The sequence below is a fragment of the Syngnathus acus genome, chromosome 13 (genome assembly GCF_901709675.1).
Source record: "Syngnathus acus chromosome 13, fSynAcu1.2, whole genome shotgun sequence".
Classification (NCBI taxonomy): Eukaryota; Metazoa; Chordata; class Actinopteri; order Syngnathiformes; family Syngnathidae; genus Syngnathus; species Syngnathus acus.
In genome coordinates, this window is record NC_051098.1 from 12363769 (window position 1) to 12380127 (window position 16359).

General features: G+C 47.9%; 1 protein-coding gene across 11 annotated transcripts in view; it reads left to right on the plus strand.

Annotated features, from left to right (window-relative positions):
- robo2 (roundabout, axon guidance receptor, homolog 2 (Drosophila)) overlaps positions 1-16359 on the plus strand; it is a 156319-nt gene that overhangs the window by 36932 nt on the left and 103028 nt on the right. Inside the window, exon 1 of one of the 11 annotated variants that reach the window (XM_037268598.1) lies at positions 11800-12509. The exons of 9 other annotated variants lie outside the window; for them this stretch is intronic. In XM_037268598.1, the coding sequence (XP_037124493.1) occupies positions 12455-12509 (55 nt within the window). In that variant the 5' untranslated portion in view covers positions 11800-12454. Of the gene's footprint in view, positions 1-11799; positions 12510-16359 lie in introns of those variants that run through there. One more of the 11 variants, XM_037268604.1, reaches the window with a different exon arrangement.

The following is a 16359-nucleotide window of genomic DNA, read 5'->3' on the forward strand; positions in this document are numbered from 1 at the left end:
TGATATTATGCTTTATTAAAGCCGCCGGTGACAGCTTTATTGGAATGGAGGTCATGTATGAGACTCTAACCTGTGTCATTTATAATTCATTGTCAGAATATGCTCTTCTTAGCGGGATTAAAGTTTAATAACGCCACCGGCTCTGTAAATACCGCTTTGTGCCGAGGCTGAGTAAGGGGGTGGCCGAGATGCGGTGCGGTGAATGTGGGCTTAAGGCCAACCCGTCGTCAGCAGGACTGGAATGTGTTTTCCTGCAGATAAGGAGACCGGTCCAGAGGATGAGATGTTTAGCTTCTTATTGTGTGGCAGGGCCAAATAGAATACTTAGCATGTAGCGTAGCATGCTGACGTTAGCTAGCAGACTAACTGCTATGTTTTGCGGCGGCAGCTGCCGCCGTTGCGCTTTGGGCAAATTGCATCCAAGCATTTCTATGTTTTATTGTTGCTATTGGAGACTTGCCGAGGTTTGGGTCACCCGACTGTCTTTAGCCGGGCCTGTCACCGTTATTAGGTCTGTCTTGTTTATTGCCGCCTTTAGCCGGCGGACTAGGTGGGGTCACGGAAAGGAAACGACTTCTATTTGGTCATCACTCAGCGCTTGTTAGAATTACAGCTGCGCCCCGGCCGGCACCAGGCCGCCGTGTTTCCGTCCTTTCTCTGCTATCAGTCATGGACTTATCTGCTACGTAGCCGGACATCACAACGGCGCTTCAGTACGCTGACCTTTCCGTTCCGTCGGCTTTGTTGCGATCCGGAGCTCGGCTTTTCTTTGGCTCGAGTCGAAGCGGCCCCGCCCGGTGCAATTTCAGCTGCCGTTGCATCACTTTGGCGTCACACCAAGCAATTAACCTCTTGAAACGGCAATCGAGATTGTTTGAAATCCTTTCCGTCGCGTGTAGGCTCCCCGCGGTTTTCAGTCAAGCCACAGCGGGTCGGCGCTGATGCGATTAGATGATGCCATTTTGAGTGTCTGTGTCTTCCTAATTTGCTTTTCTCCTCAGTATGGCCGTGAACTCCCTTTAAAGCTCTGTGCATGTAAATATGTTGTGAGCGTCCGCCCCCCCTCAGCCTCCGAGACCCTCCTCACTCAGGTTTATGGTGCACATTACAGTGTAATTGCTTTCATTTGGGCGCTGCTTGTAAAACCAAAGCTGTAACGGCGCCGAAGGGAGGGGGCTGCTCCGCCCGTCTTGAGCAAGAAAAACCTAAAGTGCTTGCACCCTTTCGGAATGAATGCTCCATTGCAGTCATTGGCGACAGGCAGGTGTGGATGCTTGTGCGATTTGATCACATAAAACAAGTGCTATTGCGTCTCCCTCGGGAGCTGATCCTTTGACACCAAATAGCTGAAACGCTGGGCCAGGCATGTTCAAGTGGAGCGGCACTAAAGCCATATTCGAGTCAATGCTGTCAACGTTGGCTCTGCATATAGCCACAGAAGCAACTTCTAGCTACTAGTTAGCGGGAATGACTCATGACATCGGCAGAGGATCTTTCTGAAAGATTCTATTTTTGATGACAAGCGAACCTTTGGGCCAAGCCTAACAGCCCATTCCACACTCAATTTGCTTACGGTCTGTAGATCCAAATGACAGCCTCTGCTAGCATACTGAATGTCACCCATCACCGGGCCAATCGTCGCAGCCCCGACCGAGTAAGACCATCTGCTCTACGCCCCTTGTCATTTGTCATGTCCAGCCCTAGTAGCCCCTACAAGGCCGCGCCATTGACCATCTGCCTAAAGCTAGTAGCCGCTGCTAGCATATGCCGTTGAGCAGCAGTCCAACCTGAGCAGCCCCCAAGTAGCCAATTCTGATGATCATTGGCTCAATCCATGTGGTCCTTTGGAGCGTGCATCATTTGGATCAAAATGGAACTGATCGCCCCTTGTAGCATACACCATTTTGACCGACCAGCTTATGCCACCGAACCATCGGCCCAACCCTAATAGCGCCTCGGAAAAATTTTCCATCGGTGCATAGATGTCGCATTATAACATATATATATATATATAACAGCCGGAGCGTAAATCACGTACGCTGCGCTCGGATTTAAATTAAAGTATGCTATGCGACAAGCGGAGATCAAGCCGCTCTTGGGCACTCGCCCAATTTATGAGCCAGATTATGAGACTCCGGGGAGGTTGGGTTCAACATGGTACCGCTGCATGGCTTGGGCGTGTACTAAACACGTCACCGCCGATGATTTATCACCCCGGCCCGGACTTTAGAGTTCTCATCTTGATTGTAGACCCCGGAGAGGACAGCAAAACAACAATTTGCCCCACTTTTCCTTTACATGCGTCTCAAGACCCCACTGGGGAGTCGGCTTGTTCGAATGAGGTCGCAGCATCGGCGTGCAAAAAATCTGCATAACAACCTGCGTCCTACTTTGAGTCCGTTTCCCCCGCGGAGATGAACGTATGGACGCATGTATAAATAAATAACTGGTAATGATAAGAGGAGTGATATTGTATTTTAGGAAGAAAGAGGTTATACATTTACTTTCCATTTTTGCATTGGTTGCAGTTTTTCAGGGATCACATTCCAATTGCTTGTGTTTGCATCCATTACTTGTTGACAAAATGGGAATTTCATCTTTAATAACCAAGATGGCCGATCTTTGCAAGCGATGCACAGCGGACAGCACGCAGTGCCGTGTTGCTTTGATTTTATTTTTTCCACACCATTGGCCCTAATCACCATTATTAAAAGCACGTAGCGTGCCGTAATATTAGCACGTTTTTTGTTGTGGTTGTTATAGTGTTTGATTATATCCTCAGGACAGAGCAGACAGTGCCCACTAACCTGCTGCAAACTAATCAGCTCCAAAAAATTACTTATTGATCTTCAGGCCAAACCTGGGAGGGGAGGGGGGGTTCAGCCTCGGGGTCAGTGGGAGGGACTGTGGTGCATGATTGCACACACAGGCATCCATAACTCCAAATGAATCAAATCAACCCAAACATGTTTATTTTCCCTTTCAAGCAAAAACCTCATGTTCAATGTTCTGGTTCCAGTAGAAACGATTCCATTAGTTTTGTTCTGATAAGCACATTTGAAATTGATTTTTGTATAGTCCCGGCTCGACATTTAGCTCGGAACCAAAATAGGCGGCCTTATTATCAAGAGCGGGGTCCACTTTTTGTTGGGCCCGAGGCTCGTATGCGACATTAATTCCGACAGCGCGGCCGGCTGGACGCCGTTGCTCCGTCGCATTCTTCAGCTCGCCCGGGGTCGCGTGTCTCGCTTTCATTCCGGCCCGCATTGATCGCGTCTTTGCCTGAGATGAATGGATTAATTACAGGCAGAAAAATATACAGTCTGGCCTGACGGACGGATGCGAGCCGTGATAGAGAAAGCCATTAAGGCAAATTGAAGGCGTTAATGAGTGTACTACTGCCAGGGGGCCCCGGGGGCCCCTCCCTCTCTCGCTGGCTCTGTGCCGCTTCTCCCGTCAGCCGTTAAAGCGGCGCTGAAGTCAACACGGGAGTGATACATCGGCTCCGACCGAGTGAGACGCTCAAATCCTCGTCGCTCGCCTTATCGGTCGATGCGGCAGACGTTTGTCGGCGGGCCAGCCGGGAAGCGACAAAAAAAAGGATCGCAGCACCAGATTCGCCACTGTTGCATATCATCAAAGGTTACCGTGATGACTGATGCGAAACTAGTAATATCCGCTGGTACATTTTGTGACCGTTGTGTGTTGGAAAAGTAGAAAGTCAAAGTTTGCAAATTCTCTCGCCAGTTAACTCGTTCACTGCCAGCACTGTTAAAATATATGTTTGACGTCCATAGCCGTCAATGGCAGTGAATGAGTTAATCATGATGGCCATCATCTGCAACTTACACAAGACGTCTGAAAATTTAATTCCTGACAGATCCATTAAGACGGCTGAAATTCCACATTTCCATAGAGGGAATGAAAAACAACAACAATAAGAAACAGTCGGACTGATGGAAATAAATTGTCGCCGAGCGTTGATCTTTGGTGACAGAGCCAACTTGCGCCCGGCTCAATTTAGCTTTGGCGATGACGAGCGCCGATTCAGACCGGGTCAGCCGGCGGCCGACGAGCTGCTGGCGTGAAAATCAATAGTTGCTTTCAGACAACAAGCCTTATTAAGGCACGCCCGTTTTTTCTTCCCCACTGCGAGGATGACAACACCGCACAGAAATCGTTACGCTCGTCGTGCTTTCTGCTGTCGCATTTGAAGCGGCCATCTTTTCTTGTTTTCAACTTCCGGATAACCCAAGACCAATCATGTTCGATAAAACGTCGTGTGCTTGTTTAATTTTTTTTATTTTAGAAATGTTAGCTTGCAGTTGAAAATGAATTGAATTAAAAATGGCCTCTGCAAACAATGCATGCGTATGTCCGACCCGCGTTACTCGCTATTCACGACCTTTTACAATAAAAGTAAAAGCACCCATGTATTAAAGGTGTCATTAATATCCTCATTTCCTCATCCCTGAGATGGGATCATAATAAAGTAACAATAAATCCCAGCAAGGAGAAAGAAAGAAAACACCGACGACGTGGATGTCGATTTTTATGGTTCCTATCTTACAGCTTGTACTCGCCCATCTTTTTTTTTCTTTCAAGTTGGATCATAAAAATGCTCTCGGTGGCCTTCCCCGTCTGCGTCCGTTGTAAAGGCATAACAGCCTGACGACTTGAGAGCCCAGAGGAACTTTTCACTTTTACGCCTTGGAACTTGAAGGCAAGCGGGAAAGTCTCGGGGCGGCCTCCTCGTCGCCCCGCACGACGAGAAATAAGGTTGTAGATTCAATGGTGTGTCGCTCTGGAAGCAGCAGCAGAGTTCAGCCTTTCAACTTCAGCCTCATTCTTGAGTTATTATTTACTAGCGTCGCCTCGCGTGTCGTTATTCAAAGGCGTGCAGGTAAAGACTGTGACTCTGCTGTTCAAGATTTCAAGCACATTTAACTTGACTTCTTTCTACATAAGTCCCGTCGTCACCTGCTGAGGTTGCTAGCAGAAAAAAAGCCCATTTTGACGGAATAAAAAGTAGCAAGTACAGGTTCATGTTTTCAAAAAAGAGAGCAAAGGAAAAAAAAATCAAAGAAGTAGTATTTTTCTAGCTTCTAGGAATAGCGAGACGTGCCGGATGACAAATATTATTATAATTATTATCATCAATATTATTTTAAATAATAATAATTTTAATAATATATGATTTATATTATCATCTATTATTCCCTGCCCCGTTTTTATATGTGTGCTCCATAGTCTCATTAAAACTTGTCAACAAAACGCGTTTAGACGAAAGATCGCATCCGTCATGCCAGGATGGGGGGTAAAAAAAAAAAAGGATTCTCGGAGGAGCAGACGTCGCCGATATGGCGGCGGGGGTTGAAAATAAGGCAGATTAAGACAACAAAGGCGGGAGAGAAGAATCGTTTAGTGCTGCGTTAAAGCAGATTAGCGAATTAAAAAATGCCAAATCTTGATTGCTTTCCACTTTGATGTTTCGCCGAACCAACCAACGAGGAGGATAATCATCTTTGATGGAAGCCGAGCTAAGCTCGTCGTTCTTGACCTCATTCCGTCACTTGGCGCACATGAAAATGCAACATTGACTTTTTGTCTCCTTTTAAATGCCACTTGTTTTGTCATCAATAAGTGGCGAGAGGAGCCGTCGCATTTTGCTTTGTGAATTATTTTCCCATCACGCCAATTGCACTACAGACCTAGAAACCTAGAAATTTTTTTTTCCTCGTGAAAGAAGACGATTTACTTTTTCTTCAAGGGAGGTTGTGTATGCTTGAAATAGGAGTCAAAATGTGGTTTGCAGAAAAACAAAGCTGGCCAAATCGTCTTTTCTTTTGGATCCGTACTAGCAAACGTGGATGAATGCGGCACATTTTAAGAGCCCAGGCAGCCCGGACGCCATCGATCGGCAATTTCCATGCGCCTGTTTGGGTCGTCATAAACTGGCAGGTGTGTTTGCGCCCGGGTGCCAATTCCGGTTGCGGCTCTGCTGGGACGATGTAAGCAAAAGTGCTTGTTCAGCGCTCATTATTGCAGCAAATTGAAAGGGTCTCCTCTGTCTCCGCCGCCGCCTGTTGTTCACCTTCAGCCCGGGTCGGGCTGGCTTGGCAGTAATTGCGTGGCTCTGACCCTCTTTTGCTATTTATCTAGTCACGGCGACCCGCTCTTTATTGGGCCGTCCCTCAGGTTGTAAAAGGCCGGTAGGTGGCCGGCCGCCTGGTCGAGCGGCGATCAATATGCTGCTGCACTTAAGTGGATTTGCTGCTTATGAGGCAGCAATTAGAGCGCCGAGCGGCCGCGCCGGGGTGCCGCTGCCGTGGCCCTGAGGGACGCCGCCCCGGCGACCCCGGCCGACTTCATTAAAGGACGCCGAAACAAAAGTCAGCCTTTGACTTTGCCGATTGTTTCCAGTCGTGCGAGAGCAACGACGGGCTGCTTGATACAAATATGCTGAAGCAGCGTTTTTCTGTTATGCTGCCCGCGACAGCAATAAGCTGCCAGCAGAAGTCACAGTGTCCCCAGTGCAGCGTTGGATTGAAAGTAGGTCGGGGGGTACTCCATTTGTGCTCGACTCTCACCCGAGGCTCTAAATCACTTTCCACTTTGGGTGAAAGGCCCAGTCGTGAGGCTCCGATTGATTGGCAAGAAGGGGGCAGGGACAAAGCTCCATTTGAGCTGTCGGCGTTTACTGTAGGTCAGGGATGTCAAACTTATTTTTGTCGCGGGCGGCATCATAGTCATAGTTTGCCTCCGAGGGCCATTAAAATTGTCAACCCAAATAAATGTATAAACGTCTCATACTGTAGATATAGTATAGAATACACAACAAAGTGATGAATAAGACTAATAGACTAATAAAAACGTTTCAAATATTTAACTATGAAATATTGAAATCAAATAAAATATTTAAAAATAAAAATTATGAATGGTAATAAAAATTGCTCACAATATATCTATTTTTTAAAAGTGAAGACAATTTGAACTTTTGGAATTGACATGAATTCGATGCACAATTTGTCTTGGCGGGCCACCTAAAATGATGTGGCGGGCCGTATCTGGCCCCCGGGCCTTGACTTTGATATCGGTGCTGTAGCTCATTTGGGATTCCCTCTTCACTCTTTTACATCCGGTCAACTCCGACATTAGAAGGAGAAGTCTTCTTCTTCTCCGTAATGAAGTCAGCCGGTCCGGCGGAATGCGGCCCCGGTGGGTCATTTCACCGCCTTGATGGCGAGCGCAATAGCGTCCGTCCGCAGACGACTCCCAGCGCGTTGCTTTGTAACTTTTTCCGCCTACTCAGTTGTTTAGTCGGCAAAATGAGTGAGCGGAGGCCGCGGCGCCCTGGTTGATGAGCTCTGCAAGTGTGTGTGTTGCCTAATGATAAGGATGGCGGCGAGATACTTGAGTGGCTGGCGTCCTCCCATTCCGCCATTGTTTATGGCATCCCGTCATGGCCGCCGCCTGGCACCCCGCTATCGGTCCGGGGGAGGACGCTTGTGATGGCTTTCGGGAAGAGGGAGTCTCGAGGTCGGTTCGTTAGCGCCGGCAAAACGTCTCTTTTTCACCTTAACGGGGAAAATTCCGGCCTTGACTTGAGGCTAACGCGGGGGGGGGAGTTCCCAGAAAATGTCCGGCCCAGACAAAACATCCCATTAGCCTTTGGCGTGTGGCGTGGAAGGAATGCTACTTCTCAATGCCTCCTTGTAGATGTAGAGGAGGGATTCTTCATCCCAGCTGGTCCACATTTGCGCCAACATCTTGCAGCTGGGCTGCCCACGGCCATGTTTACTTGTTGTTGTTTATTTTCAAGCCTTGCACACACAAGTCAACCTTGGTCCAGTGTTTGTCGTTGTTTTTGCACTTCGGTGGGAATCGTAAAAAAAAAAAAAAAAATTCCCTCTTTTTGTTGTGGTCTGACATGCAAGCATGGGGTTCGATGTTAGCATTCAGTCCGGCTTCTCTCTCCTCAAATCTCATCACATCTTTCATTTTGTCTCTTCAACGTGTCTCGTCATATTCCCACCGTAGTCATAAATAGAAAAAAAAAAGACGAGTCCTGGCGGACGCGGCGCGTCGGCGTGGGTGGCAATGAAGCAGTGCGGCAATCCACCTTATTCCGTCCTGAGCGCCGATGATTTTCGTGGCTGGCGTTTGTCACGCGGCAGGATTAAAGTCTGCAAATAACACATTTCATACATCTGCAAAATGTTCCAAAGCTAAAAGTGGCGAAGGATGAGGTGGCGCAGAGCACAGCTTAATCTGGCTCTTTGACACAGAGGCCCATTAACGGGAACCGGGCCGGCTGACAGGAGTGCTGACGGAGGAGGATCACGGGAAAGAATCATGCCCCACTCGGGGAGCCCGGGCGGCAGGTAGGGCCCATTCCGCCCTCCCCAGGTGTCATTACGGATGGCGGGGGAGGGAGGGGCCGCTCCTGACGTCTACATTAATCACCCCCTGCGTACCCCCCTCGCCAACACGCAGCTCCTAATCACGGCCGCCCCGGGCCCGCCGGGGCGTACTCGGCCATGAAAGAGGATCCGGATAAAAGCTCCCCAAATACCGCTCCCGTCTGATGGTGAGCGTTACCGCCGACGCAACCTCTGACCTGCCGCGCAATTAAAAAGACTTTCCTGCGAGTCGTGCGCCCCGAGCTCAGGTTGGCTGGCAGCGCTCAGCACAGCAGCCGGGCCGCCACCTTGTTTGGGCTTCCTTGCTGTTGCCGGACAAAAAAGGCACACCGCTTTCAGGCCTTGTGGCTTTCCACAAACAAACACAGTGTAGCTCGGCCTCTGCCGCTTGACTCATTTTCACTTGTAAATGTGAAATTTATTATTTATATTATACATTATTATATATCTATTTATTTATATATTTATATATTATTTTTATTATTACTATATATTATGTATATATATTATATTTAATTATATATTAATATATCTATTTGTTATATTTAATGACGACGACCGCCGGACGATTGCCAGCTGTCACGGGGGCGACCTAAACGACGGCGCGGTTCGCCACAATTTGATTATTTTTCCAGCCGGCGGTCCAAAGATACACAAGGAGCTAGAAGCAGATGGGCCGAGCCCAACGATGCGGCGGTGATTTCATTCTTACTTTTCATGCGATTACAAACGCATCATTTAGGCACAAAGTGACAACGCCGCGCGTGTCGTGATCACTTCCCAATAACAAATGACCTCCGTTGGGATTTGCCGCTTCATCTCATTGCCTGAAAAATTACATTTGTTCGGCCGTGCTGAGGCGAACACCTCAATAGTTATCAGGCGCAAGTTGGCATTAAGACTACCACATCTCATTTTTATGTCTTGAAGTTCCAACAGTCTTGGCTTTTTTTTTTTAATTAAAATAAATCCAGGGTGGCTGATATTTAAGAAGAGGTGAAATACATCAGGCGCCCATACGCTGATTGAAATGGCCGCATTAAAGGCGGCGCTGCCGCGAGGGAGAATTACGCTCTAGTTTCTTTTCCGTCAGTGGAGCCGCGCCGGTCGTTGTTTATGTTAGAAGGCGGGCCTTTCGTCTTCCTAACTGACCTTTCTACAATCCCCCTCCCTTTTTCCATCAGCCACACTGATGAGACGTGATGGGCGATACGGCAAATGTCCTTACTGATGCCATGCCAAGTACAGAAAAGAAAAAAAAAATCAAGCTGATTTGCATGGCAAATCCTCCAAGTCAAACTTTACATGGTATCGGGAAGGGGTGAAAAATTATAAAATTTGATAAAGTAATATAATATAAAATATATATATATATATATATATATATAATTAGACAGAATGACAACTTGTACAATTCCACGTTTGGATCCTTGAGACTTTTTATGCACCCTTGTATAATGGTCGTGTCCACCCAATTTGGTGTTGATCGCTAGTATCGGGGACTCATTTTTGCAAAACCATCCACGGATCCTCAAAACGATCCTCAAACTTTGAGGCCACGCCCGCAACCGATGGCAGACGCTCAAAAGGCTCGCCGTTTGGCACCGCCCATCTGTTGAGTGTAATCGATTTCTATTGCCTCGTCATCTGGGCGGTATCGGCTTTGACCATCAGGGGGTGCTATAATGAGGACGCAAACCAAGACCATAACTACTATCTTTTGCCTCTTCATTGAGTGAAACATAACAGCATCGCTTTGATGCTACTCGTTTGGCTCTTTCTTCCCATGTTAAGCTAGCAGGGGACGAGTGTTTGTTTCAAACACAAATTGTGTCTTTCTCTGTTTTAGGTTTAGTTTGGCAGTAAAATTGAAAATGGGCACACTGTCAACTATTAGAAAGGCAAAGCAAGGCAGCTTTATTTATATTTCAGACTTGTCACTCTCTGGCCACCCCACAGAGATTTTTTTTTAGCTACGCCCCTGGTGCTTTTGTCAAAACAAAAGAACATTTCAAAGCATGTGAAGGCACGGCTTTTTTTCTTTTTTGCTCCGTTTTGGCGAATATTTGTATGCGGCTCACTGAAGACTCGTCTCGATGGCTGAAAACGGGAGCAGATGAGCAAAGCGGCGAGCTTTGTAGGGCGAGCTGCGACACGCCGCCGTGCAAACTTAACAGACGAATCCTCGCCAGAGGTGTTATTAAAGGCCACAGAAGTGGCTGTGGCTCTTGCGCGCGCTTTATTGAGAGGGGAAGATTTTTACAGCACGGCCTGCAGCAAAAAGTCCTCTTTGACTGCGGAGGGCTTTGTAAATCACAACATGGCCACATCTAAGCATCTCGCTGCTGCCGCTTCTGCTTGTGATGCTTGGCGAGCTCTTATCTTTGACTGCTTTGACTCTTTCTTTCTAGGGGCACAGAAATGCCATTGAAATGGCCTCGTTTGTAATTAGCCAAATGCCTGTGGGAGGCGGGGGGCAGGACACCTGCATGTTTGGAATTCACCTATTTGCGCTTTTATTCCGTTTGCCTTGAAAAAAATCATTAAGCAATGTTTACTTGGAAGCGATAAAGTGTAAAAACATTTCTTTCTGACTGTTTTATTCCCTAATCTATTTTGATGGTCTTTAAAGGCAAAATCATTTTCCAAAATCCAATATGAGCTCAGCAAGGTCACCATGCAGCTACCAACGACAGTAGCAAACCTTTTGCAAATGTCAAATTGAACATTTGGACCATAGACAGACCTGCTGATCTTGATGGAAGGGGGAGTGGTGAGGGGGTTGTTGCTTGATTCACCAGTAGGGGGAGCTCACAGTTCACTAAGACGAGAAGGAGGTTGCTGGGCAGACCACATGCATCCCACCCAGCCCTTCCCTTACCCCTCCCTCCTCCCCTTTCTGTGAACCTCAACAGCTTGTGTCACAACTGCTGCCTCAAAGTGTTTGCCAGCCAAAAATCATCTTCATCATCATCACTTGGAGAATACAGCATTTGAGTTTAAACGCATTGTTTGGTTATCAATCATTTGATCATTAATATCTCAAGATGTGCGCATGCAATGCAATTTAATGAGAAAACAGTTGACTTTAGACCTCCTGAAGTTCTCAATCAGGATCAAACTCATTTCAATATCCATTTGAGCAGATAACATTACAAAAATGTAAATGATCAGTTCGTCCAACACATCTCCATGCAAAGAAATTCAAGTGTCATTTTTGTCCTTTCCTTTGTTTAATACTTTCATCTCGCAGATTTTGTTATGTTCGCGTCAACAATTGGTTTCGTTTAAAGCGGCATACAACTTTCTTATCCGGACGGTGTCAAAGTGGACTTTGGGTGTTGCTCGGAGCCAGCTCGCCCTTGCTCGCCCTGCATTGCCTTGCTCCTGCTCCTGCTCCTGCTCCTGCTCCTGTGCGGGCGCTGCTGGCTGCGCAAAGAGTGTGCGCGCTGCGTGCGTCCAAGAAGGAGGCGTCGGCGACGGCGGCACACGACACGGGCAGGACGATGTTGTTGTTGTCCTCGCGCTTCTGAAGAGACTCACTTCCATTTAACAGCCTTCCACGCCGCTCTTCTCGCCCCCAAACTTGTTTGGTTTTGTTGTGGGAATGTCGCGGTTGATGCGCGCGCCGCGCGTCACCGCAGCCGCCCAGCGACGTCTGACGACGGGACGCGCTTGAGGAGCCGAGCGGAGTCCCCCGACTGAAAGTGCGCAGGGGCCACGCTCGCCTTTTAGGAGGACTTTTTCTTTGCTCCTCGGGGCTTGAGCAGGTCCCCCCGTGGGTGCAACGAGTGGACCAAGACGGGATAGCTGACGAGACTTGAGTGGAAGAACAAGTCCGAGCAGCCGGGTGACCTACTTTCCTCCCGCTCTTCATGGATCTTCTCGTTTTTGTGGACACAAAGTGCATTTTTGTCAGTTTTTACGCAGAATAAATCTGCGCGTCTTTTTTTTTTTTTTTTTTTTTATCTCCCCCGCTGTGTTGAATTGGAGGATTTGCGCGCCACTCGTGGATCTTTTAATATGCTAGAATGAGTCCACTCGCGTTCATCCTGCTGGCTGGATTATCGTGCTTTCAAGTTGATGGTAAATTGAAGAAGTTTTATTATTATTATTATATTTTCTCTTGCTTTTTTTTCTTGGCCAGTTTAGCCCAAAAGTTGGCAATTGCTCCTTGTAAAATTGAACCGTCGAGTCACTGTATTTAAGATTTTGACCTTTTTGAGGCGCAAATGGCAATTGTTAGGCAATAAGGACTGCGGGTGCTGTTGTCTTTGTACGAATCTGACTGAACGGACCTTGAAAGTAATCGGGTTGAAATGCAAAATGTCTTGGCTGTGTGCTGGAGATGCTGATTGGTGATGAAATGCAACAGAAGGTCTTTTGAACCTGTTGTGGATGGCCGCCTCATTTGGACTACATTGATATGGATTGAATAATTGCCTCTTTTTGAGTTTTGTGTACGGGCTCATACTGGAATGAAGAGGCTGTCAATTGTTGCTGAGACTTTGACCTCGATGAGATTGAAGGGAAAGAAAGTGACTCACAAGGAGGCTTCGCTGCATGTCGGACCTTGGTCGGTGTCAACTGTTGCTGAGACGTTGACCTGGTTGAGATCGAAAGTGTGACTCATGAGGTTTCGCTTGATCCGGTCCAGTTGCGCCTCAAGTTTTTCCATCTCTCAAATTCTTCTCAGATTCAAATGAAAAAGTCAGCTTGACATGTCTTTGTCTTGTGTCACCATGACATGATGGCGAAATGGAAGAGGAGCTCGTTATGGCTTTGCTTCCTTCTGCTGATGTCATACCAAGTGAAGTGAATATTTGATTTTCCAATGCAAAAAGGCTCTTTGTGTAATTTTTCCCCGCGTGTCAATAGGGCGGAATGATGGACTTGTTGACTTGCATATGATTCACACAAAAGTGTGACTCACTCAGGCTTCCTGAATGCTGCTTTTTTTTTTTTTTTTTTTAAATTGCATTTTAAAGACTCACATTGAGTCAACGTTGTCATCTGCAGCACCTGCAGCTTTTGTTAGTACGCGTCGGCGCTTCATGCAAAGCGTTTTGTTGGGCGTTGTATGCAAAACCCTGCTTGCTTTTTTTTTTTTCTGCGTTTAATGCTCGCAGCTGCTTCGACACTCCTTTTTGTTTCCATCAAGGTGCACTAAGCAAAGTTTCAGTCTAGGGTCTAGCGAGTCCTAAGAACTTCTCAATGCAGGTTCCTCATTGGAAAAAGGGCTCTGACTATCCGGCACCTTCTCTTGGTGTCGGGCCAGCGGTTGCTAAGCAGTGGCTCCGTGGCATTGCCGCTCACGCCGGATCTCCCTAATCATGGGCTCCTTCCCCTCTCCTCCCCCTTCCATCCTTTCTCCGAGGGGAGAAGAGGGGAGGGGCTTCCCCCTCTAAGAGTCCACTTAAGCAGACAAAAAAAGGCTCCGGAGTTGTATTCTCCGCCAACAAAGCCGAGGCGTGTGAATGGCGCCGGGCGCTGTGATTAACGCGCGGGGCGAGAAAAGGTGAACGGGCGATGTTGCCGTGACCCGAGCAGGGGGTGTGCATCTTAATTTAGTAAGGAGGGGCTTGGGGGTGGGGGGGGGCTTTGTTGGCAGATCACAGGGGTACAGTAGGAGTTTGTTGATCCCGAGTGATCCGAGGTTTTCAAAGGGGGGGTTGTAGTGTTAATGCTGCGGCCACGCCCTTTTGACTGAGGCCCCGCCCCTCACTAACGCTGACTTGCATATTCCTTGGAGATGTGCAAACCTGCGCTTTTTACATAAATGACTGGTTGGAGGTCCAGCAAGGCCTCTGCAGCCCACGGCCCCTCCCTTCCCCTCACTCACCGCCCTGGCGACCAGCCTTGTGGTTCGGCCGATGCCGAGTCAAGAGAAACCCAAATCCTCAAGAGGGAAGGACTCGTGGAGAGTCGAATCAAATGTAATCATTGAGATGCAAGTCATTAACCCTCCTGATACATTTGTTTCTCATAAAATGGCAATCATGTTTCAGGGTCAATTTGACCCAGATTGTGTTTAATCATCCAATCGGGCCAGAAACAAATACAAGCAAAAATGTTCGATAAAATGTCAAGGCCGCACACGGCGAGCCGACATTTCCGCCGTGTCGCGCCTCCTCCATAAAACGAGTCCAAGTGAGAGTCGAGGCGGTGGCGGCGTGTCCCGCTGCGCCCCAAATGTGATGGTTCCGCATGAATGGGCCGCGTTTGGAGCGCATTATTGTAATGGCGGCTCATTTGCCCGAATGGGGCCGCCGCGTAATGAGGAAGCTTCATCCCGGGATCTGCCGGAAAGACTCGTCTCCCCGCTGTCGGCCGAGCTCTCGTCAAGACCTCTCGTGTTTATTCTTTGATTAGCGTCAAAAAAGGGAGCGGCGTCGCCACCGAGAGCAAAAGAGGCGGAGACGGCGGGAACAAGGCCAGGCGGGCGAGCCAAGAGTTACCAATCAGCCGGTCCTCGGGTGGGACGGACACGAGCGCTAACACGGAGGCCTGTCAGCTCCTATGACCTCGGCTCGGCTCGGTTTCGGCAGCCGACGCCGGGCCGGGCCTTGGGAATGACTTTGCTTTTTCCCCACAGTGGAAGAAAGGGCAAAATGTCTTCGGCTTTTTTTTTCCCTCGCTTTGTTGAGCAAATCAAAGCGGGACGGGAGCGCCTTTTCCACCGCTTTACCTTTGCTTTATTAAGCTGCAATGAAGCAGAGAGATGACATTTTCACAACAGGGAAGAAAAAGAAAAAGCACCTCTGCCTTTATGCAGTTACAGTTGGCTTGGTAGCTTCACTTAGAACTGAAAATTTGACTGAAAAGTTGATCAAAATACGATGACCCTAGTTTGCCATAAATTTTTTAAAAGTGAAAACAATTGACACATGTGCAATTTGTCTTGGCGGGCCACATAAAATGACGTAGCGGGCCATTTCCGGCCCCCGGGCCTCGGGTTTGACACCCATGGTTTATACATACTTTATTTCGCTTGAATTCCTTCCCCCTTAATATTTGGCAGTGTAGAGCAACGGGGAGCCCCGCTTGGACAGCAGCGACCGAAACGAGTTTCATCAAAGGATTGCTAATCGGAATGCTAATGCTAGGTGGGAGCCAGCGTGAAAGCGCTTCATTTGGACTCTAAATAGCTTCCATCTTTGATGTTTTCCGCCCCTGAGGCAAACACAAAACAACAGTGGAAAATAGCTTTGGCTCAGCCACTCAAAGAAACTGCAACTTTGCTTTGCGCACATATGCAGCGATCGGATCTCGCCGCCGCCATGAGGGAGGAATTCAAACACGGCCGTGCACCTGTGCGGGTCGAGGCCACCAATGGGGGAGAACCGTGCCCTCACCTGTCTCTCGCACCTGCGCCACCGACACAATGCATACCTGTGACTCACGCACGCCCACACGTGTTTATAGAAGCCCAATCGGAATTGGGTCCAATGAATTGATGAAGAGGTGCTATCGCCCTATGACAAGGTTTCAAGTGCCGCTTCATGAGTAGCATCTTGGTGAGCGAGTTGATTTAATGCATCTCCTGGCTCCTGCTCAGACTCTCGTTTGGAATAAAGCCTTAATGGCGCCCTTGAACGTTTCAACTGCGCCATCCGCTAGCTCCCGTCCATTCAATACAAACGCTGTGTGTAGATGCAGTTCACACCGGCCCTGAGGTCCAGATGCGACGAGTTCCAGTTTCAAGGTACCCAGCCGAGTGCGGCGTTGAACAGCAAGACTCATCAATTGATGGATCGATTTATTTATTTATTTGTCTTAATTTATAAGAATTACATAAGTTAATTCAAGATTCCTGTTCCCTGAACCTCTTGTCTGGAATTTTCTAGATTTCAACACTTAATGTGATTATTTTTGGTAGTTTTGAAAGGCCCGATCGATCATCAATCAATCAATCAATCAGCGTGTTTTTTTTTTT